Below are 25,147 nucleotides of genomic sequence, written 5' to 3' on the forward strand. Positions count from 1 at the left end.
CCTGTGATGGGTATATATTTTATATTAGCAAATTAATTATTTTATGGTCATGTTCTAAAAATAATAAGGTTAAAACTTACAGCAAAAGCATGCACTACATTTTCAGGTTTCGTTTATTCAAAATTGCTTACTAAAACAATGTCAGGAATCAAGCATACACAAATGAGGTGTTAACAAAATTCCTCAAACTGGTGTGTGTTACTAAATGATGAAACAGAGAAAATTTCAAATGCATATTAATGCTAAAACCAATGTAACAGGAGTCCATTGCCGCTTGTAAATTACAGGGTCCAAAGGCAGAGGCTGACAGTGTTGTTATGTTTTGGACTGTTGATCTATTTACAGGGGTGTAATGACAGTTTTCTGCGTGTACTGACTAGCAATAGTTGTATAGAAATCAAGAAATCGTTTCATCTAATTAACTGCATCCCTCCAGGTCCTCAGGGCACATTAGAGCTCCTCAGTCCATCATTAAAGCAGACATAAACAATTCATTACATCACTGTTAGTCCAATGAGACTGTCACGGCCAGATGCAATATTAATACGTCCTTAAACTCACAGGGATAAAGACTAAGGACGTTTTTGACTTTCAGTTTGACCAAACTATTGAATCTAACTGGTGGAAATAGAATAGACCAACCGCATGCCAAACATAATTTGTGTGAAGATTTAGCACTAATAATAAGATCAATTATTTTATAATCACAGAAAAGACAGAGCATGGTATTTTCAAATGGAAAAAAGAACACAAAATATTAAGCCTCACTTTATTGAACCAAGACCTCGTGAGTGTCACTCTCTGTCACTCTGAAATAATGCTAAAAGCCTGCTTCTTCCAAACAGCACAAATTTAATACAATAATCCTAAATGACAACATTAATTCACTGCAGCTACTATAGAATTTAACATAAATACAATCTAACTTTAGAGTTTGTTTACAGGGTGCTAGTCAGAGAAACAGGTAAGTCAAATTGAAAGAACAATTAAAAAAAAAATATGGTACTTAAACTTTTACCAAATGCACTAAACAATTTCTCCTTATCCTTGTTTTGACTTGAATAATTGTACACCTCTAAAGAAAACACAGCACATTGCCATCTGTGTTTTTCAAAATTAAAGTGCATTAAAAAAAAGAAAAACCCTTTGGTTTAGGGTGTTTTTGGCAATTCGCAATTTAGCATAGCACAATACAGACGACCAGCAAATTTACAAAGCACTTCTCTCTTTAAACCTAAGGCACAAGGATATGTCATCTAACGGTTAGCATGCGCCTGTGTAAAAGAAAACATCAAGTTTTGCAATAGAGAAAAGCTTATGTTTTGGTATTTGCCCTATTATGTGCATACAAGTGCATAACAGGATTGACTCAAAATATGGGCAAAGTTTCCCACAAACTAGGTATTGCCACAAAAAGATTTCTGTGCCCACGATTCAAGTCAATGTGGCCCTGAATGTATAATCAATCAATTAATAAATAATCATAGTACACCTTGTTACTATTTCACAATATTCAACAGCGATTTGACGACATTTAACAATGCAAATAAAACATTGGTGGTGATACACTTGAATAAGTATGTTTAAAACAAAACCCTTCGGCTGTAGTACAGCATACTACAAACTTCTCTCTCTGAAGACAAAAATAAAACCCTGAGATTAAGATCAAAAACTGAGGTCTGCTGAAATGTGTGAGATTCAATACATAGTGAGACCATTCAAGCTGAGAGAGTGTGAAACATCCATAACATCTTCCAAGCGGCAGTTCACAGCTCTGTGCAGTTCAAGGCAGCAAGTCCACAGCACCAGAATGCACCACCCTTCTCCCAAGGGTCTTAAAGTCCCTCCCATGAAGCTGCTTCTGCTCAGGAGGGCCCATCGAGTTTTACTGAGTGAAACTCTTCTTGATGGACACATTCGGGAAAAGGCCACTGAGCTCCTGGGCGAAGCGAGAGTCGATCTGCGAGCAGAAGGACACGTCCAACAGCTTTAGCCGAGGACAACACTGCAGTAATTTCCGCAGAGATGCAGAGCTCACCATCCGTGTTCCTGAGAAAACACAAAGAAAAGTTAAAGGGATAGTTCACCTTATTGCTGTGTCGTCATTTATTAGAAAGAAATCACTACTTTTATTCAGCAAGGATACATTAAATTGATCAAAAGTGACAGTAAAGACATTTACAATGTTTCAAAGGAGTTTTATTTCAAACAAATGCTCTTTTTCTATGCAATGAATCCTGAAAAAAATGTATCACATGTTCACAAAAAGATTAAGGAGCACAACTGTTATCATATCAACACTAATAATAAGAAGAAATGTTAGAATGATTTCTGAAAGATAATGTGACTGGAGTAATTGCTGCTTAAAATTCAGCTTTGCCATCACAGGAATAATGCCGCCTTCATGCGTTATCGGAAATTCCGTAATTCCCACTTCTGGAGTCGTGATTACAAGCGCGTCACGTTCAAGTGCTTTGTTGTCGGAAAGAATAGGGATCAAGGAGGACACCAGGTTTATTTTTGCCTGTTTCTTGGGGAAATCTTATTAAAGCCTAAATGTATTAATGATATTTAATTTGCAAGAAAATTTAGTTAGCAACCATATAAAAATTAACTGTACTATCTATATAGTCATCTTGCTGACAATTCTGAAATTTCAATTAAATGCATGCTATTTTCACAGTGTATAAAACATACAATGCTTCAAATGGTTAAGCATATATGTAAATATACGCTTCTCTAATGACAAGACAAGGCGACGTAACAGTTGTGAATTAAACTAATAAAGACCACCAGTCACAGATGCAATCTTTCTCCTTTCTGCCATGTTTAAAGTTTATGGCCCGCCCAACTCAGGAATCAAAATTATCAAGACGATAATTTTGTAAATACGACTGGTGAGGACGTTCATGTCCAATTTCCAACTAAGCAATTTCGATTGCACGTGAGGGCAGCATTTATTACATTTTAAAATACTTCATCTTACGACCACAAAAACACTGAAATATTTTAAAAATATCTTCTTCAAAACAGAACATTTTAAACAAAATAAACACTCATCTCACCCAGAATATCAAGGTGCTCCAGAGCGCTGCAGTTAGCGGCCAGCTCCTCCAGGTCAGAGTCGCACACGGTGCGGTTGGCGGTGAGGAAGAGCTTGCGTAAGCGGGGCAAGCTGCGGGCCAAGTGCTGGAAGCAGCCGGTGCTGCTCTGAATCGTGGAGCACCAACCCAGGTCCAGCTCCTCCAGGAGCCTGCAGCCTGAAACCAGCTCTGCCAGTCCACGCTCGCTCAGGTTTCTGCAGCGCCACAGGTCGAGGGAGCGCAGAGAACGGCAGCGTGCGCTCAGCATGCTCGCCACCACATCATAGTCCTCAATCTGTCATCAAATCACCATGTAGCCACAGTGAAGAACTCATTGATAACTGACTGTCTCTAAGCTATACTATGAGCTGCATGTGAAGACACACAACCAGACAAGCCAATGTTCCTGTGGCTAAAATGGATTGAATTCATATTTGTTATGAAGTATGCAAATAGGTAAAGTAGGCTCAATTCTGATAAACTAGGCCACTTTGTGACTGTGAGATGGCTGTCAATTAAATAAATATGAAGTCAGCCAGTACTGAGATATACTATAACATCATAAAACTGCACTCTGATGCAAATAATCTTGTGTAGAAAGGGTTTTGGGCAATAACATCCACATAAATGTGCATGGATGCCTCCTTAAAAATAGCGCACCATACAGGTTCCTTTGATACACCATTTTCAATGTATTGTAATTATTATTTGTGATACACTAAACCTAATCTTGTATACTGCATAGTATGGCTAGTATGTAACAGTATTGATTTTAAGATTTCAAGTTAAACATGGTTCTCATAATGCTACGACTATTTTTAAAAGCCTTTTTTTTGTTGCACCAGAACATCATTCAGTCACGTACACCATCTGCATATTTGATCTGTCCAGTAGACTCACCATGACACAGCTTCCCAAGTTAAGGTGCCTGAGCTCTGGGCAGAATGTGAGGATGCTCAACAAGGCTGATTGCTGCATGTGGAAAGAAATAAAACAGTGATAATTAACACACAGCACTAATGAGAGAATAACATATCCTTATATTCAGATGACAGTGGAGTAAAAAGGGGACAAAAGAATGCACATTTGATATCACAAATCAAAGATGACAACAAATTTAACTCTGTAATTCAATATTCTTCCAGATAGATGTGTCAAAATAATGATCTCACGGTCTGGCGCACATGGCTGACACTCACTTCTAATATATAGTGATAAGATGTTTCACAGGAAAAAAAAAATGTTTTGGATTTAAAAACCTGAAGTGTCATGTGAGCATCACTAAGATAATACAGCCATTGTTTTCATTATTGATTTTGGTTTAAAAAAAAAATCACATAGATTGACTGTATTGTGTGAGTTAGTAGACAAATGTTCTGTGTATATTTGTGTATATTGACAGAGTGTATATTGTGTATATTGACATGTGTATATTGACAGAGAGGCGCGTTTGCTACAGACACAGTGTGTGTTCCTGCATATGTTTAGATTCAGTCGCCATCACTACAAAAAAGCTGCAGAAACATTATACCTGTTGGCAGAGGCACGCATAAACCTACAAATGCTGATTCACAGTTAACTACACAGAGGGACGGGATGACCCCTAGCATGCTTGGGCCTGCACCATCATGAAGCACTGATCTAAAGGTGATAATGCAGTTTGATCATAAGGACAGGTAACTATAGCAGATTAAACAGGCTGGCATAATCATGTTGTCTTATTTAATTTCCAAGATGACTTTCATTTTTAATGATGCAGTATAAACAATAAATAAAGGTGGTGCATGATAAGGCAGACAACTTTTGGGGGAACACAAAATTTCATGGTCAGTTATTAACAATTTCAGCTTTGATGTTAAAAACCTTCATTATTACCACCCAAAACTATTGCTTTAATCATGGATACAGTAAAACGTGTGATTCAGGAAATACAGCAAACATCACAGAATCAAGAATTGACAAAAAAAATGTACAGAGTACACAAAGAGGTGCAAAAACATATTCTAATCTGTATGGAACTGAGTCGAAGGACGCTTTCTGTTTTCTGTGTATTTATAAGCTGTACTGCAGCAAGAAAACAAACTGTTGTTATTGGCTGCTCCTCACAATGGCCTCTCCCACAAATGATAACTCTCAAATCAACTTGACTCACTTTGGCAGGTAAAATTTGCAAACAAGATTGTATTTGGATTGCTAATAGTGGATCTTTTTTAAAGTCGGCATGAAACAGAAGTTGCAATAGTCTTTCCTTCCCTATTGTGACATATATCAGAGTGAAACTGCTTCACAAACAAAAAAATAGTAGGACGGGTCTTATGTCCATCGGAAATTTGATCATTGTCATTTGCTTTTGCTGTGATCTCATGTGAGTGACAGCTTGTCCCGCACTCATGCCAGTAAACACATCATCAGAAAAGTCGTTGCAAGAGGGAAGTTATTTTGACAAAATATAACAAGGGCACATAAAACAAAAAAACAAAAAACAAAAACAATAATGTGCGTGGATAAAAGAAATCAGTCATTATAATTTTTGATTATTAAGAGGTGAGTCTTGCTCTCACCTCAACTTTAGTGCGGTACAGCACCAGCCTGCGTAGATTAGCGAGTTTGGTTATATGATTGAAAGCCTGAGGTTGCAGACGGTCACAGGAAGCCAAATTGAGCTCCTGGAGGCACGGACACGTCTGGGCGATGACCTCTAAACACGCTTCAGTCAGGAAATGACAGCACGACAGCTCCAAACACACCAGACTCACCCCACAGGCCTTCATAAAGCTTGAGGGGGGAAAAAAAGACAGAGATGGAGTGACTATTACGCACATTTAGTAGATCAAACTATTTGAACTATCTGGATCAGAGACCCTCGCCGTTACCTGCAGAAGCCAGTGGCCGTCACGGCTCCGCGGTTGCCCGTCCAGGACATGTTTAGTCTCTGCAGGAGGGTGCAGCGGCTCTGCAGGTGGCACAGAGAGGCATCAGTGAGCCGGGCCCAGTACGGCTGCAGGCTGAGCTGTATGTACTGCAGTGGGTCACAGCAGTGCTTGTGAAAGAGCTTGCAGCTCTGAGCCAATCGGCACAGGTCCGGAACCGGCAGGTGACTCACGATCAGCTGGATTAACTGCAGTGGCAAAAACAAACAGTGACCAGAACACAGCATGCTAAATATTCTTGTTGTGTCACTTGTAAAGACAGAGCTACTAAGATAACTCTAAAGATGCTTATGGAGCCTCTGATTATGTTTTTGGTACGTGCACTGTTGGGAAGACTGAACAATAGTATGAGTGTGAAGCAGGATATCAGTTAGCAGATAATAGCTGGATTATGTTTCTGAAGCACATTCGTGTTTGCCTTGACGAGACTGTGAGAGTGACAGTGGTTTGGACAGCAGATCTGAGCTGCGTGCAGTTAATGAGGGCTTACGAATTGGAAAGGTATTTTTAAATTACAATAAAAGGTCTCTAATTATCTGAAAATGACTGCAGAAGAGACCCACTGCCACCACACAAGTCGGGACTTGAGGGGCTAGACCGAATCCCAACTATTTATCTTCAATATCTGTCTGGTACGTAAAAGATTTCAACACTCTGTGGTCCAACTTGTGTTGTTATACACAGTCCTTGAAAACCTTCTTTGTTAACTAGCCTACATACTATTTACTAAACATGCTGATGGCATGAAACTGCATATTCCTAAACTTTCTAAATCTCACAGGCATCATGTGAAATTTTCCACTGCTAACCTCATAAGGGAGCCTATCAAAGAAGCCGTTTCCCAGGTTTTGCCTGTTTTCTCCACCCGACCTGCAGCAGAGGCCTCCTGCATCACTGATCTCTTCTTCGCTGTCACTCAGATCATTGATGTCGATGACAGGGATCTTATAGAGGGCCAGAATGGGTCTCTCTCGAACGCCTCGCAGGATCACCGCGTCCAGCTCTGTGTAGTATTCCAACAGAGAGCAGTTCACCTCCAGACGCAGCAGGTTGGTGGCAAAACTGATCTGTCTGATGCTAGGGGAGAACTGGCGAGCTTGAGGGGTCACGGCTTTGTTGGGATTGCCAGCCCACAGAACCTCCCACCTGCAAAACAAATACAACACAACCCATACTTAAAACACAAACTGCATCCAGCTCTGTAAAACAATCTGTGATATTGTTATTCAATTACTAAAGATGTGATCGATGCATGATTGAAATCTGACATTTGATCAACATTTGGTAAAATTCACAATTACAATCAAAAATATGCTTAAAAAATGCACGATTGTAGATTTGGTTAAATTTTTTTACTTAAAATAAGTAAAATGTTTGGTTGACCAAATAACTATTTTTTTGTAAATATACAATTAATAAGGCATTATTTTAGAAACATTTTATACGTTATATTTTATAAATATTATCCCTTTTAGTCATACTTTATTTTAACATAACAGTTTTTTGTTAGTTGCTTGTAATTGCAAATATATAAATATATAGTAATATTGGCCATTAAATTTCATAGTCAAGGAACTGAATTTTTATTATCATAATGTGCATTAATGTACATTTTATGTGCATTTTATTAAAATAGGCAAGAAAACCCATTAACAATTAGTGAGTCTGAAATATATCTGGACAAGCTCTATAAGTAAAAGATGAATTCTGTAACTAAGGCAGGGTTCTGAGGCTTTTACCTAGAAGGTAATTATTTAGTAGACATCTTATCCACAGCATCTTACAGTACGTTAATGCTATTATGTCAAATACATTTGTCTACTAACTCACACAATACAGTCAATCTTCATCTGTTTTGATTTTTTTTCAATGCTAACAGCTCATTGTTCACACCTAGTGGGATTAGAACCTACAACCTTTTGATTACAAGTCCAGAACTTTGGCTCACACCTAACATTTTACCTGACGTCAGACGGTGGGTTCTGGGAGAAAGGGTTAAGTGAGCACGCTAGGATCTTGACAATGGCCCCGGGGTGGTAGGTCTCCAGCACCTCCACAGCTGTGGGATAGACAGGCTCCTCGAAGGCCAGTTCCAGGTAGTCCTGGCCATGAAAATTGGGCGGCGTACGCCGGAACGGGAGAACAGAGCTAACGCACTGCGCCCACCAGCATCCGTAAGTGCGGAACACGGCCGTCTGGGTGAAGTCTCCTGAGCTGGGGTAGACGTTAGGCACTCCCGCCAGGTTCCACATGGTATAGGACATGCTGTTCTCGCTACCATAATGAGAGCTGAAGTCAAGGACCTCCTTGCCGTACTGCTCGATCTCCACGGTGACGGGCAGTGCCGAACGCTGACCCAGCTCCACCGCCCGCCGGCTACCCAACGCCTCGCTCCTCGTCCCGCTCCTGGAGCGCCGCCGCAGACAGATATAGTAAAACATGCTCAGAAGGGTTAGCATAGGAAACATGGAGCAGCAGGTCTGGGTTTGAGTCAGGAAGCACAGCCCTCGTCCCTTCCCTGCGCTGTGGCGTGATAGGCTTTACACAGCACAGGTTATAGGCCAAGATGCATGCATGACCTGTGGGTTAGAGAGACAAACACACACACACAAACAAACAACAAAATCACACAATATTGTGAGAACCCTGAAATGTCAAGGGAGATCTGCAATTCCAAGGGCCTCATTCATGACACACACATTAAATCAATTTGTGTATTATTTGTAAAAACACTTTTGCATGCAAAGAGAATTTATATAAGAATGGATTCATGAACAATATACACAGAGATTATTTCTGTTCATGTTCTATCAATGAGGCCAAATTAAGAAATAGCCTAGCGCTTAAAGCTGCAGTCCGTAGTTTTTCCTCTTTGTCGCCATCTCTGTTCGAAATCTGCAAATGCAGTTATTCACGGAATTACCAACTTTACGTGGGTTGTGCCTCGGCACGGCACAGCGCAGATGAATCCAATGTTTTGATGAGAATGTGTGGCTGTCAGTCACCGCGCCGGTGTGGATACGGTCATTCAGAATCACAGATTCTACTTTTTGGAAGTATGACTAACATAAGAATTTTTACCGGAAAATGTCATCTGAACAAGTAACATCCACTTTTGTTCTGAACAACTAAGGGAAAAAATCATTGCAGTAAATAGCGCTGATTAAATCTAACAACCGCTTATCATATCACGTCACACCGTGAAAATTATACTTTGTTCTCAAATTGTTAATGTTACACCACATCTGCATTGCGTGACTACATTTAATGCCCTTCCGATGTTATCCTTGTTTTCGCATGGGCTCGGTTGCAGTCTCTTTTTTTCTGTAGCCACTCCGAAGTCCAAACAAAGTCTTTTGTATTTTACAACGGGTGAATCTCCAGTTGTCACTTTGTGATTGTCGTTTGAACCTTTCTGGATCCGTCATTCAATTAATTATCCATCAAAAGTTTAATTATATTAAGTGCTGTGAGAAAAGGCTATAAATCTCCACCTCCAACATCCTCACACGCAATATAGCCTACTAGTCGAGAGACACCTTCTTTGTGTGTACAGATGTGACGTAATGACGCTAATGACGCTAAAAACATTATTACAAGCTTAACGTTTTGAATCGAGCTAAGGCAAGCATATAGTTTTGAACACTGGCTGGTTATGTACTTGTTAAAAAAATTATTTTGGTTAATTTTTAACCCAAAAAAGCTACGGACTGCAGCTTTAAGTATCTAAGATGTGTTTTTTTAAAGCTAAAAGAAATATATGGGATATAGGCCTATACAAGTTTCCAAAAACGATTTTATATCTCAAAATAAATAAATAAGGTTTAAGAAAGCATGAAAATGTATAAACTAAACCTGAAACAAAAATAAATCAAACCTAAATTAAATCTAAAACATAACCCTTACAAACAATTGAACTAGAATTCTAGTGAAAACTGAAAATATAAAAATGCTAACTCAGATTAATAATAACAACTATAAAAGCATATAAATAATACAATAATAACATTCATACATCTGTTTGTAACAGTATTTCTGGTGTTGTTTGGCATGTTTTTCAAGACGAGTCAGTAAAAATTATTTTCTAAATGTTTTTGCATGTTGCTCAGAGTACTAATTTTATCAGAGGACAGACAAAAAGCATGTCATAATGTTTAAAATATATCGCAAACTCAAACTGTATTGCATAACTTCCTGAAGTGGAGAAGAGGAAAGAGGAAACTTCCTGTCAAAGGTCTAGACTAAAAATCTCAAAAGGTCTATACTAAAGATCTCTTTGGCTTAGCATATAACACATTATAGACTTCTATAATTCAATGTTAGGCTGCATAGTTTAGATCAGCCGGAACCGGGAACACTTCCCATAAATCCTGATGTACTTTGTACGTCATAAGAAGGATGGCGTCTACGCTAACATTTGTCTCTCTGTTTATCCAGAGGTTTACCGCAGTCCGCCGGATCCAGGCCGTATCCGGATCTGATGGAGGACCTGCGCCTGGACATGACGACAACGCAATCCTGAAGTGTCAACTAGTCTCTCCCTAGTGAAGGCCTCCTTCCCTTTACCTCTGTACTGATAAAACGGATAATTCGGATTCACGTGGAAGAGATAAAAAATTCTCAGAGCCACCAGGCACTGTTTTATGTCGTGTTAGCGGCCCCTAAGTTAATAACTAATGATCGTTGCGACGGAAGTGAAACAATCAAAACTAACTTTAGCTGGACAATAACTTTATTCTAGAGCTGCTGTAAAGCCAAAACAATCTGTTACTTTAATTTCCTATTATCTCTGTAAAGCTGCTTTGAAACAGTCCATATTGTTAAAAGCGCTATATGAAGGTGACTTGACTTGATGTGAGATTCACATGAAATAATGACTTCTGACAGCCATCACAATGTTACGTGCACAATATATTCTGGTGGTTTAAGCAAAAACAGCAAACTAACATCATGCTGCTGTTTAATGCCAGTGAAAATAGTCTGCAGCAAAATATTCAAACGATATACACTATGTATTCAAATGTATAACAATATGACAAACCACTAAATATAGCAAGTTAAAGGTATAGTTCGGCCAAAAACCTGTTTTAGTTTTCAAATAAATAAATAAATAAATCATTAGTTAAATAACCTTCATGTTGTTTTAAACCTGTATGACTTTCTTCTGTAGAACACAAAAGGAGAGGATGATAATTTTTTCATTTTGGGGGCGAACCGTGAACTACTCCTTTAATGTTAGCCTTAAAGCTGTTACTGATTTCTACTAGCTCTGTCGTCGTTGCCATATATTTACATAGCATCTATATGTAGCTTTTTATGTGATCGAACTGTTAAAAATGTAATCCGAAAAGAGGAACTGTTAGCGAGCTGAGCTAGAGTTCAGTAGGTTATGAAGCGGCTAAATAATAACGCAGGCTGTCATGCCACACCGCACTGACAGACTTAAAACAATGGCAACTTACAGACGATGCAATGGTGTGTTGGAGTGTTGTGCTGAGTGTGTTCTGCGTTCTCGATCCATCTCTCACTTCAGCTGTCATTGCTCGCACATTCTTCACTGTTCACGCGGGATATAAACATCCGCTTCACCTCCGCACAATGCATTGTGGGAAGTGGAGTTCTACCACACATTATTGAATTAACGAAATCCTTTCTGCAGCTCGGCTGATTTTAATAACTACTCTACTTTATATTCTGAAGAACCACAGTTATGATTGAGAAGTTGATTAGGCGTGTGGCATGATTTTAACGTGGGACAAATATGTTTTCTTAAATAGACAAACAGAAAATATTACACTGGTATTAAAACAAAACATTTGGTGTTTGTCAGATTTTTTTTAAACAAATGTGTGGTATAGCTTTTTATGGCTATTTTATAGTAATGTATATTTCAATCTCAGAAAGAGACATATTATAAACACATAAGGTGCAGATAAAACCAAGAAGGGAAATAGTTAACGGCATTCTCTAAGAAAGAATTAGACAGTAAATAGAAAAACATCAGGTTAAAACTGTATATTTGGGTCGTCAGGCTATTTATTATTAATCTTTGTTAAATGCTTTTTTTATTTCTGTTTATTATTGAAAGTTATTGTAATTTTGTAATAAATGGTTTCATTCTGTTCTCTCATTATTATACTATGGTGTGAAACAAAATCATTTAATGTGGCATTTGAATAATGATGACTGTAAAAAGTTCTGGAAAACCTAATGAGTTGAGCTAGAATTGCCATCAATCTGAAGAATGTTGGTTGGATTTGTCGGGCTTGTCATAATTAACTTAAAATATTACCTAAAACAGTAAGGACGTTGATGGTGTGTGTTATCAAATAAACACACACACAAGTTGTGTTTTCGTGTTTTATGGGAACTTTCCATATAGAGAAAAGGATTTTTATACAAACCGTATATTCAATCCCCTTACACTACTAATCCTACCCATAACATAAACCTTTCTGCATTTTTACATTTTCAAAAAACATCACTTAGTATGATTTATAAGCTGTTTACCTCATCGGACCAAAAAAAGGACAATGATTTTGAATATTGCCATCTTTGTATTTCATTTTGTCCCCATAGGGTTTATCAAAAATGATCAGAAATGGCCACTGATGTGTCTTTAACTTCAAACTTTACTTTACAGCAGAGAAGTACTGGAGTTATTTGTGTCTTTTATATTGTCTAAAATAATTTTTAGCCAATTTCTCACTTTTCCTATCACTCTGTTACTCACTCCTTCTCTCATGTAACAAGCTATTGAGAAGTAAGACATTGTTTTGATGTTCTGAATAATACATTTGTCTGTTAGAATTGACTGAGAATGGGGCGATTGTGACATTTATTTCATTGTAAATGGCCACATTCCCTCGTGACCTAGTCCTGATGGCCTCTCTGGTGGATAGAAGGCGCCGCGCAGGCTTGGCTCCAAAGAATACGTGCCGCTGGCTGTCCATCATGGACAAGCGGTGGGCTCACAGAGGGAAACAGATGCATACGACCACGTCTTGGCTGGCATTTGCATCGATGAATGACTTGTCCAGTCAGTTTGTCTCATGGGTGAATTGAAGCCCCATTGTCACCACAAAGAGCACTGAGTCTCTATGGAAGCGTCACAGGCAATCACAGGCCAAACTCTCATTAGGACTGGAGCTGTATGGCAGATAAAAAAGACAATTGATTTTGAATAACAGGTTTCTTTCCAATTGCCGCTTTATTTTACTCTGAAAAAGACGCTTTTTGTGCATTATGAATGTCTGATTTTCATAATTGCCTTATCAGTTTTTGAGGTCTGATGAAATTTTTAGACTAATGAAAACTGTTAAAAATGTGTCAGTTTAAATAAAGAAATAAATTATAAAATAATAAAAATCAGCATCTGACTGTATATTATCCTTCTTATTACATGGCTACTTAAAATACACATAGACATAAAATAGAGATTTTCATAAGCTTACTTGATTTTCATAAGTTTGAAAAAAATTATATGAATTTTTTTTTTTTAAATGTGCCAATTTTTATTTGCAAATGTACTGATGACATTTGCAAAATGGTGGGAAAAAAATTCTAGTTCATTCGGGCCCAAATACACAAGAACAAATCTGATGGTCAATGAGAAAACGAGTTAGAGGAGGAGGCTGATGGTTTGATGAGAGGAGAAGTTGGATGCATTTAGCTTTGATGCCGAAAAGGTGCGTGAAAAGCGATGATTTGGAAGATACAGAGAAGCAGTGGATCCATAATAAAGAAAAAAAGGTGGTTGTGGAAGGATTGACAGGAAGAACGGCCTGAACGACAAAGAGAAGGTTGACGGTGTTGAGTCTGTTAGCCTCCAGCGTGGACGGCTCCTTTGACTGACAGTGTGATCAGCTGTCAGCTCCTGCAGGCATCACCGACAGGCCTCCTGTCTTCTGTCAGGCCTCAGTTCCAGCCTGCTGTTCCATACACACTGCAAACACACACACACACAATGCAAACACACACACACACACACACACACACACACACACACACACACACACACACACACACACACACACACACACACACACACACACACACACACACACACACACACACACACACACACACACACACACACACACACACACGCCAAAGCCCTATTCTCCCTCCGACCCAGCTGTCAAAAAGAGCACAGCTAAATAATGAATCTGGCCATATTCCTTGAAGGAAAGGCTGAGGGGAGGGAAAGCGAAGAGAGAGAGAGAGAGAGAGAGAGAGAGAGAGAGAGAGAGAGAGAGAGAGAGAGAGAGAGGGGAGTTTCAGGATCCTCAAGGGAAAACCAAAAACAAACCTCAGTCCATTTAATCCCTCTCTTCACAGCCACAGAGGAACAAGACAACAGCATCAACAAAAAATCAGCTATCTTCCATCAGCTGTCATAAATAAGACTTGCTATGACATTATCCTCTCTCTGTCGATCAAAGACCATACACACACAGGGAAGGAGGAGGAGGAAAACAAACCAAGGTCCTTTTATAGATCCCTCAGAGACACAATGTTGGTCAAGCATTCATCTACTGTATGTGAATGTACTGTAAAGTAATTTTAAATGAGTAATGACAGAAGGCTCTTTAATATAAACAGACCTTTGCAGCACCGAAAACATTATTTTAAAGTTGACCATGATAAAGACCCCTCGGTGAAGGACTGACAAAAAGTGCTAATGGAGCTAATACCACTGGAATATTTTACTTATATAATTCACCCTAAGGTTCAATTATTATTATTTTTTTTTACAGTGGGAACCATTTGTAAATTATCTGGACCCTGTGGTTGCAAACATTAAATTGTTTGAGGATTTAATTGATGAGAACTGCTCTACACCAACTATAATGACAGCATGCTAATCTGGAACTTTATATTTTCTGAGCTTTTTAATTTTATTTGTGATTTGTATTTACTGGAAAATCAATAAATATAGGCTATTGTTGGAAATAATGACTTTAATAATGATTCAGTAACTGTCTTTTTTTAAACAGTAGTCAATCTCAATTTAAAAAAAAAAGTTTACAAAGAGCCAACAATATAGATATCCTTATTTGAAGTAATCTAAGTAAGGGATAGTGTATTAGTGAGAAGGTGATTAAAATAAAACAAAACCAAATAAATAAAAAAACACTCCTGATTATTAGATGACTAAAAAAATAAAGAAATTCAGCATCTAACGGTAAATTATCCTTCTTATTACATGGCTACTTAACATATAAAATGCTATAAGCTTACTTGCTGAAACACTATTTCCAGACAGCATTATTCTGAAATATCTGACTACCATTACTGAACAATCAGAATTATGTATTCCATCCAGACATCCACGTAATAACTAAAATTTTCTATAACAGACCTTTATGGTTGCTGAATGCCATTGACTTTAATGGCTGCATGTACAAGGTTAAAACATGAATCGCTCTCAGCATTTCAACGCTAAGAGGACAAGCCATTTAATGCTACCATTTTCAGCCTATACTGTGAATTTTCTTATCTCATCCTCTCATTCCCTTTAGAGACCCATTCACTTAACAGCAACCATTTTCAGGATCGAAGCAATCAAAATAGAAACCCGCTAAAAATATTCCCCACTCAAGCCTTCCTAATAATGTAAAATTCAAACAATTGATGCACGATAAGTCTTCAAACATGCGTGGCTGTATAACTGCACTGGTTGGATTACTAAAAGGCTACTAAAGTCAGTGTGATCCATTATCATTATTTGAAACTTGCTTTTCAAGGTCAAAACCTGACCTTATATCAGCTTAATTTCTCCATTGCACCTTCTCTATGCATCTCGCTCTGATTTAACCCCCCTTGTTTTTAGTAATGAGGCTTGATTTTTTCCATAGACACTTGTGTTTGCACACACACACACACACATCCCGGTCCATTGGCTCCAGGTGAGAGCATTACAATTCACATAGATTTGAATATATTTGCCACCTTGCCAGGTGTTCTCAAACGCAAGCCTATCACCATGGCAAATCGCTCGCCAGCCGCGCAACTGAATGACACTTCACATTCAAATCAAAAGCAGTTACTCCAGCTCTCTTTGGCATGATAGTCTTTTGAACAGGAGCAAGAGTAGGGGGAGGAACCTGTGGCTATAACAACATTATCTGAATTAGAATGGCTTTGATCAGTAACAATGGACGGCGAAACACTTGAAATAAAGAGCTTTTGTAAATCCAGTGCCTCAAAACTGGGTATGACTCAACGTAGCGCAATGGCTTTCCTTTGAGTTATACTAACATGTAGCGCTAACAAATGTGTGAACACGAACATTTTAACTTCCGAGCATACGAGCACATATGAATTATTCATTTTTAACACTTTCTGTTTTTTGATCCCTCTTGTCCAAATAATACACACCTGTTTTGTTTTTTTAATCCCTAGTGGCATTCAAAAGGCATATTTGTAAAAAAAAGTTCCCATTGCTTTTTCATGAAGATCCTACCTGCTGCTAATTGTAACTGTAAACACTGCTCATAATTATTCACATTTCATATCCATATTCCCCTTATCGAAATTATATTTGATTACACATATCTTGCAATTGACGAAAGGTCGACTATTTGCACAGGCCAGGGAGTGATTTAAATGGTTCATGATGATTACCAAAGTTATTCGCCTTTTGTCTAAATGACAGAATCTGCAAATATAATTAGCACTGGTGGAAATGCAAGGAGATAGTGGTGTTGGCTGTCATCACGTTCTCCTATTGTTACGGCACTGTGTCCTCCAGCTGAACTTCACTACACAGAGTTTAATTGGTTTCAGGAACTCTGCTTGAGGAAGTCATAACCTTGATCTTCCCCCGGATAAGAGATTTCTCTTTTTTCGCCATCAAATACATGCAAATTTCAGGCTCAGCCTGGGAGAATTGTAAACAGACAAACATTATTTTATTCCATTGTGATTCTGATTAAAGAGAAATAATTAATCACAGTGTTTGAGTGGCCCAGAGACAAGAGTGGCCCAGAGACACTGATCTAGTGGCAGAGACTGACACAATTGTGTCGATCTACTGTAGCTCCTCCATCTGTAATAATCAGAAACGGTTACATAGTGCTAGTAAATAAATACTTTTTATGGCTGTAAGTGGCAATGTTTCATGCTATAGAGATTGAGGGGGCATTTTCACGACACCAATTACACTAAAAACGGAAAACTTTTTATGCGTTTTGGCCGTTCATTTACTAGCAATAGCATTTTGGGGGCCTGAAAAAGTAAACTTTTTGAAAATGATACTATTGTTGATTTGTGTCATGTGCATGCATACATTTTCAGTCTATAGATGCGTAGTGTTTCTTTACAAAGTGACATTGCTAACTACTGGTCTGGCAGGCATAATACAGCGTTTTTAGTCATTTTTTTGGATCCGTGTCAACAGGGATACGTGAAACTTTTCCATTTTTAATACAACGTTATTGTGTGAACGTACCCTAAATTTCATATTATTCAGCAGTGTTACTTTCATTCAACCCAAATAAAACCACTATAAAACCACAATCACCATAAAAGCACAGGTGGTAAAGAGATGACTCAAAGTTCATCAGAAGTTTCCCCCCGACCTAGCAAATTTATGTTTTTTTTTTATTGTAAATTATAAGATTACTTGTTTTTTATCACTTGGGAAAAAATTCTATACATTTAACAGAATTTTACTGTAAAATTACATGTCCGGTTAGATCTTTTAAAGAGTTACTGTTAACCAATTACAGATTTCATTGTAGCATATTACGTATTAATTACAATAAAAAAAAAATTAAAGTGCGGTATCATTTTAAAGTTACATTTTTACAACCACCACTAACACATCACAACCTATTTTTAAAGTTATGTGGTATTATGTACAGTATTTTCATTTGTATTTTATAGATCCAAAAAACAAACAAGGATACAAAAATTTGTTTGCAATAAGTGTAAGTGAATAAACAGTGGACAGGTTACCCAGACACTGAATAGCTATTTCATTCTGCAATCTTGGCACGTCAAACCATTTCTGAGAGCACTTATCTCACTATTCCTCAAAGGTACAGAGATCAAATCCCTGCGTCCTTCACACCTGCCTCTCTTTTCTTTTCTAGTCAATACGAACTGGAAGTCACTCTTGAGAAAAGCTTTAAAAGTTTACATTTCCAAAAAGAGCAATCCAGGAGCAAGACCAATATAAAAGTGTAGAAATAATGGACACTTGCGAAAAAAACATACTCGTTTTCCCACTTTCTCTGAGAAAAACAATCTTTAACAAAAACAGAAAAATCAATAGAAGACAATGGAATTAAAAATGGCAATAAATTATATTTTTGTAATGCCTGTGAAGCTTAAAAATGAAAGCTAAAGAGAGCTAATGAAATCTAAAGGGTTTTGTTGTTGTATATAATTATGATAATAATTGAATGCTGTATTAAAAGCATCAACTCTACAGTAATAAATGCTTTCATTTCATTACAATGCTGTAAAAACGTTGTCAAAATCACTGACATTAATGCACTTCCATTCAACATTTTGGGATCATTATAGTTTTTTACTGTACATTTATTTGATGTACAAGGCTGCATTTATTTGATCAAAAATACAGTAAAAACAGTAATATTGCTAAATATTTGTTACAATTCAAAATAACTATTTTTCATATATTTTAAAATGCCATTACTCCAGTCTCCAATGTCAAGTGATCCTTCAGAAATCATTCTCATTTGACATTTCCAATTATTATCAATGCTGCTAAATATTTTTCTAGAAACCATAATAGCCTACCTTTTTTTTCAGGATCATTTGATAAAATTCAAAAGAACAGCATTTATTTGAAATAGAACATTTTGATTAACTTACCGTTATTCTGAGAGTAAAAATCAACAAACTCTGGGTGAATATACAAATTTATAGTTATAGTTAGTAACGTTTCAATTAATGAACACTTCTTTGTTTTTTTCTGTGAAAACTATTAAAATGAACACAGGAGTCCAAAAAATAACTGCTATCGGCCCCTTGCAGCGTTGCATCCCAGACACTCAAGGTCATTTAAAAGTAATTTTAGTCATTATTGTTGATATCTATTCATGATCTATCTATCCATTCATATTTACTGTGCATATACACGTATTTTTAATTGAAGTTTATACAATGCTATAAAATCCCATTTCATCCAGTAGACGACCCTTTTCCTTTCCTCCCCACAACTGCCAAGCATCTCCCTCTGCGAGTGTGACACACTCCCATGGAATGTATTCAAATATTTTGACATTTTGCCTTTCCTTACTTCCAGAGCAGAAATGATTTGTGACAGATGGAGAATGGTTCTGTCTGATGAGCTCCTCCAACACCACGGGCACCTCTCTCCTCCTCAGTGTGCTCTCCTCCGTTCATTCCTTCTCTATCTCTCTCTCTCGCCTGTCATGTGTGGTGGCCTGTCTCTTTCCACAGCTGCCCCAGGTGCATCCTCCCTCAGTGATAAACACACAAAAGGGAGACTCAATCAAAAAGTTGAGACAAGAACATGTTGCTGTTACCTCGAGTCGTTCTGGTCTGATGGTCCGAGAACACTTACACAGCCTGTGCCAATGGCTTGTGACGGAGGCAGCATGAACACAAAGCTAAATGATGTAAAGTTTGACAGCGGTTTCCACAGTGGTGTTACCTGTCTTACTAAGTGTCCAATTACTATCAGTAAAGGAAACTGATCAAAAAGACGAACGGATGCCACAATGACATGTCTACATGACAGTTGGTACCGTTTTGAGCCTAATTTAGCAATGTTATTTAGATGTGTCTTTCACTAGTAAAAATGAAGCATGGAGGAATAGCTTTAATTGTCACAGTCACTGGGCTGCTTGTCTGTACTAATGCAGAGGCACTGAGAGACGCAGGACATGCGATGTTGACACCAGAGCAGGAGTTTGAATAATGCCTCTCATTAGCCACTGAAGCGGTACTTCTGCCTGTGTCTGTCCCCGGTCATTTTGCGCCAGCGTGATAAAAAAACAAGCCCATCGCATCTGAAAGCTGTCATCAATCAAAGGAGGATGCAGTTTACTGCTATGAAAAGGCGTTAATCTCGGTGTTAGTTTCTTAGGTGCAAACACCATCACTGCTCTGTTCCAAAACCTAGTAAGCTGCCTATGTAGACAGCACTTTGAGTCATCATACACATGAAGGGTGCCTCCTTAAATGGTTTGTTTTGGCCAAATTATACGGCAGCAATGTACTTTCACAGAGAAAGATGGAAAATGAGTCAAAAGAAGAGTTGATAATTAATGATTAATTCAACAACATAGGGTAAGATGGGGGAAGAAGAATGTGGATTTACTTTTAAACTCTAACATAGATATATTTTTAGCATTTGCATGATGATGATGATGCATCAGCCAATGTGTGAAATAAATAGAAACATCTGCTAATATGTTGTTATAGCAAAAAATGTCAAATATTAAAAGAGGGGTAAGTTGGCCTCTACTGGGGTAAGAATCATCTTACCCCCTATATATTTTTGGTAACACTTCATAAGAAGGTTTCATTTTTTTAACATTAGTTTACTAGATTACTATGTACAATTGTCTAACAAAGGTTAATAAATGCTGTAAAAATATACTGCTCAAAGTTAGATAATGTTAATAAATAAGGGTCTTATAGTAAAGTATAACCATTTCATTTCATTAAACACTGAAAAGTATAACAATAATAGTTTTGTATAATTAGAATTTATTAATTTACTCAATATTTGTGTGTACTATGTCTTTTTTGCCTATTAGAGCATTGCGTATTTACTTTATCAACATGCTAACACAAACCTTGCAAAAATCAATTAATAGGCTATATGTATGTAATGTAACAGTAATGAATGAAATATTGTGAAATATTACTACTTTTGAAAAAAGTCTTTTTGAATATATTTTAAAGTGTCTTTAATCCTGTGATGGCAAAGCTGCATTTTCAGCATCATTACTTCTGTCTTCAGTGTCACATGATCCTTCAGAAAACATTTAAATATGTTAATTTGTTGCTCAAGTAACACTTCGGTTCAAAGAATTTATTTGAAACTGAAATCTAGATACTGACTTTTGAACGATAATGTATAGACAGCTAAATAGGTTTTGGAACGATTCTAAAACTCTACAGCCAGGAACAGGAACAGTCAGGATCAGTTTTCTATACAGACACTGTTTCTTGTATAGTGCAAAAATATTTTTAGCAATCAGTCACATTTGGAAAACAAGAACTGTGAATATAATAATTTATGAAGCAATTTCCTTCCAAAAAAGACAGATAAGACAAGCAAAAACTGAGAGAGGGAATCTTGTATGGCAGCATTCATCTGTGCTTTGAGCCGTTGATTGAGTGTATGTCTGGACATACATACTCTCAAGAGCCAATAGGGCAAACCAAACCGCAGCTACACAGCACATCAATCAATAATACACACAGAGTAGAAGACTGAGAGGGAGGCGCAGTCTGAGCACATATGATAACAGGAGATTTCCAGCAAATGAGAACCCGGCAAAGAGCTCTTCATCATCACACAATCTGCACAATCTCCCTCCTCTGCCATCCCTCAACTCTCTCACAACATTTTCGGTGTGTTTGTTCGTGAGGGCTCAGTGGTTTGAACTGAAGCAGATAGACTGAATGTTTTTGACTGAAAGTTCCACTGACACATTTTGTTTTCATTAGGTGTGGGATGTTTTACCCAGGTTGTGCCATCTTAGATGTGGAGGCTGTTTTGGTGGAAATGCTCCATTATTTTATGTTTTATGTCCAGAGAAAATGGGGAAAAAACTGAATACAGACAATGAGTACTTGCCAATGAAGGAGACAAAAGATCCAGCACTAATCTTAATCTAGTTGTAGACTTCATAGACTTTTTCCTTTGACAGACGTCAAGCGAGTAGCTGAAGTTCTGGACTATAATCTTCTAGAGTCATTATCACTGTCTGGGATGACCGAACGCAGCACAGCGCCACAGGATGAAAGAGCTTGTTTACTGAGACAGAATCAGAATAAAGAGCATTAATCACCTTAATGAAGAGCAAATCAAACCATCACAGATGATCCCATGTAACAGAATGTACTGTTCAATTCAAATGGGCAATGTTTCAAAATGACAAATCAGTGAGAGTTGGTGATGTTGATTGATTTCCTCTATGAAACGCTAATAGATTTAGTCCTCACTGGGCAATTGCCACTCATTAACCTTCAAGTAGTTTAATTTGAGAATGTATTGCTGCCATTTTGCAGCACCACACAAAGGCAATTCAGCAGATGATAAATATCCTGACTCTTCAGTGGCAGGTCACATATCAAATGAGCACTTTGGCACTGCAAACTCTGGCTAATAGATAAACACATACAGCCCAACATACACTAATAAAGAGATAAAAGTCTGAACATTCTGGCGTATAGAATTTTGGACGTCTCACAAGGAGGTTTGGGTCCACTCTTATTTTCTTGAGTTCACACTTACATACAGGGCTTGCCATGAACTTTTTTACTCACCAGTCACCGTTTAAAGTGGTTTTCCAAAGTTACTAGTCACATTAATATTATCTCATAATTTGTCAGCAGGTATATTAGGTTGCTGTCACTTTAAGACCTGAGGCACGAATCCATTATACTGTTACACATGCATTTTCTTTCTCAAATGTTTACACTCACTTAAAACATAACTGACTGTGTTTATGTGAATACTCGCCAAGACCGGCATTTTGACATTTTTTAATGTGTATTTGACTGTTTTACTTTTAAGTGCAATAAGCAGCGTAAAAGAACTCAATTTAGTACTGTGAGGGGAGGCTTTATGTGCGTGCACATTGGGTGTGAGCACAAAATATGCGGGAACGAGTAAAATTATGTATGTGCAATGCCACGCCAAAATTCAAGCTATGTAACACCGACAATACTCATCTGGAGGAAATGAAATGGGTAAGTGACAGGATGCAGGTTTGTGTGTAACTTGAAGAGATGAGAGAGTGAGTAATAGCAGCTGGTAGCGTGTATCTGCGGAAAATGAGTATTGGAAGCATTTCAGATATCTCAGTATTGATATGTATCGAAAAATCTATATTTTTGACAACACTACATTGCATTTAAAAGACTACAATTGGAAATGTATATATTATATATAAAACTCAACTTGCTATAGTAATGACGTTACATGCCACTGCTGAAATCCACTCGAATGGGGCGGGTTGTCGGGTGTTAATGTCAAGCCCGGCTTAAAATCAGATATATAGTATAAAATATGCATATTTGGCGTGATGTCTGAGGAGAGGACTCCAAGCTCGAAATTTGGCCCGAACCCCACCCCCATCCCTGGCTAGGATAGGAATAAACTAGTGTGAGCAGTTGGGGTGGAGGAGGGATGCTGGAAAAACTGTTGTGGAACAGTGGAAAGTCGGCTCTATATATATGACTCATCTGGCACTGATTGTGTAGTGCTCTCTTCCTGAACTTTGGTTGATAAAACATAAATTCTATTTTTATTACCAATTTTATTATTGAAAATGTTAATATAATTATGAATGCACATGTTCCCTGCAGCATCACGAAAATCAGCAGAGGTCAGAAAGAATTTAAAGTTTGCATGAAATGAAAATTCCTCGTCTATATGTGCTATAGATCTCACTGTTAGCAATTCAGTATATGTTTTTTTAACCTTGTAATAGCCTATTAATCAAAATTGTCATATCTACATGTTTTCTTTTTCAACAGTGTTAAACACAGATGCATGTCATAATACAGAAAAGATTCGTCACTACTTCCGTTTCATTATGACTTTAAGTGTTGGGTTACAAACTATGATTGAATGGCTGGAACTAATTGAATTTATTGAATTATTGCTTTATTTTTGTCTTACTATGCATTGTAATTTTTTTAACTTGGTATGTTTATGTGGACCTCAGGAAGATTTAACTTTTTCAACATTTAAGGATATTTCTGACCACACTTGTGTCACACTTTGGCTAAAGTTCACCACATTTGCTTTGGTTGGGTTCTAAGTACCAAAGTTTACAAGGACCTCAGGAGAGAGAGAGAGGAATGTTGCCATGGAGACCCTAAAGGTGAGTTCTAGGGGTTTGATCCAGGGCGAAAGAGCGTAACTGAAGCTGCCTGCGCGTTCTCGACTGAGCACTCATGAGCACTCATCTCTGACTCACACCGAAATAGCGTCTTTGAGCCAAGAATTCAATTAGTCACTCAAAACCCAGCAATAGCCCCAGGGGGAGTCAAATCTTCATCATTTAAAATTATGATTACAAATAAACCAATAACATTTTGACTCTCCGGGAATGGACCAGTAGATTAGAAAATTCAGATTAGATCTAAGTGCCTGTAGATTCTCATTAAAACAGCACAAACTACTGAGAAACAATAGGTAATTAGGAGCCTAATGAAGCACAGCACCGTTAGCGCGACTTGACTGTGTGCCTCTCTGCTGGGACCCAGTTTTACTCTACACTTATCCTACAGCAAAGCTTCCAGCCTTTCATTTGGGCAATAAGACATATTTAATTAGATTAATGAACGTTATAAGCTCTCTGAGGAATGGCTTAGTACACAGTGACAATGCAGCAGCTTATATGTGGGGAGGAACACTTGCTGCTTCAGGGCAGACCTTTTAGGTCTCTCAGGACGGAAGTGAGAGAATTGACAGCTACGGTGCAATCTGTCTCTGCGTAACGCCAAGAATAAAGGGCGATGTACAAATCGTTTATTGCAAACTCGTGTTTGGGAATTACAGGAGAGAGTTAGGAGTCTCGAGACACGAAACAGAACAGAAGTGGACTGAGAGAGCTGAGAGGGGTGATTAAAACAGGTTTTTCTTGAGATTTCATAAAATCGGAGTCTGGTAGTTTGTTTGAGAGCTTATTAGTTGTTATTAGTCCTTGAGGAGAAACGAGAAATTGGATTGTGGAATAATGACAGAAAATTCTGACTTGAAGTGCAAAAAGGGCAGCGATTCTAGTTCATAGGCCAAACATCACCACTTTCAAGGAATCAAAACTGATCCTATTTCCTATTTACTTTTTTTTAATGAATAATATAATGTTTCGCTTGGTATACGTCACAGGCTGGAAGTAAAATTAGTTGTAAATGGCAATTCATATGGACTTTTATTACAAA

General features: G+C 37.8%; 1 protein-coding gene across 1 annotated transcript; it reads right to left on the reverse strand.

The window, feature by feature from the left end:
* Positions 1-755: 755 nt before the first annotated feature.
* On the reverse strand, positions 756-11,609 carry fbxl4 (F-box and leucine-rich repeat protein 4). Its single transcript, XM_077216775.1, has 8 exons — positions 11,476-11,609; positions 7,976-8,592; positions 6,823-7,159; positions 5,957-6,201; positions 5,645-5,858; positions 3,984-4,055; positions 3,066-3,378; positions 756-2,049 (listed from the first exon to the last, which is right to left on the reverse strand). Exons 2-8 carry the CDS (start codon positions 8,479-8,481, stop codon positions 1,886-1,888), a joined length of 1,851 nt encoding a protein of 616 aa, XP_077072890.1. The 5' UTR covers positions 8,482-8,592; positions 11,476-11,609; the 3' UTR covers positions 756-1,885.
* Between the last annotated feature and the right edge of the window lie 13,538 nt (positions 11,610-25,147).

The sequence above is a fragment of the Siphateles boraxobius genome, unplaced genomic scaffold (assembly GCF_051911475.1).
Source record: "Siphateles boraxobius isolate OS27281-9 unplaced genomic scaffold, OSU_SipBor_1 12, whole genome shotgun sequence".
Classification (NCBI taxonomy): Eukaryota; Metazoa; Chordata; class Actinopteri; order Cypriniformes; family Leuciscidae; genus Siphateles; species Siphateles boraxobius.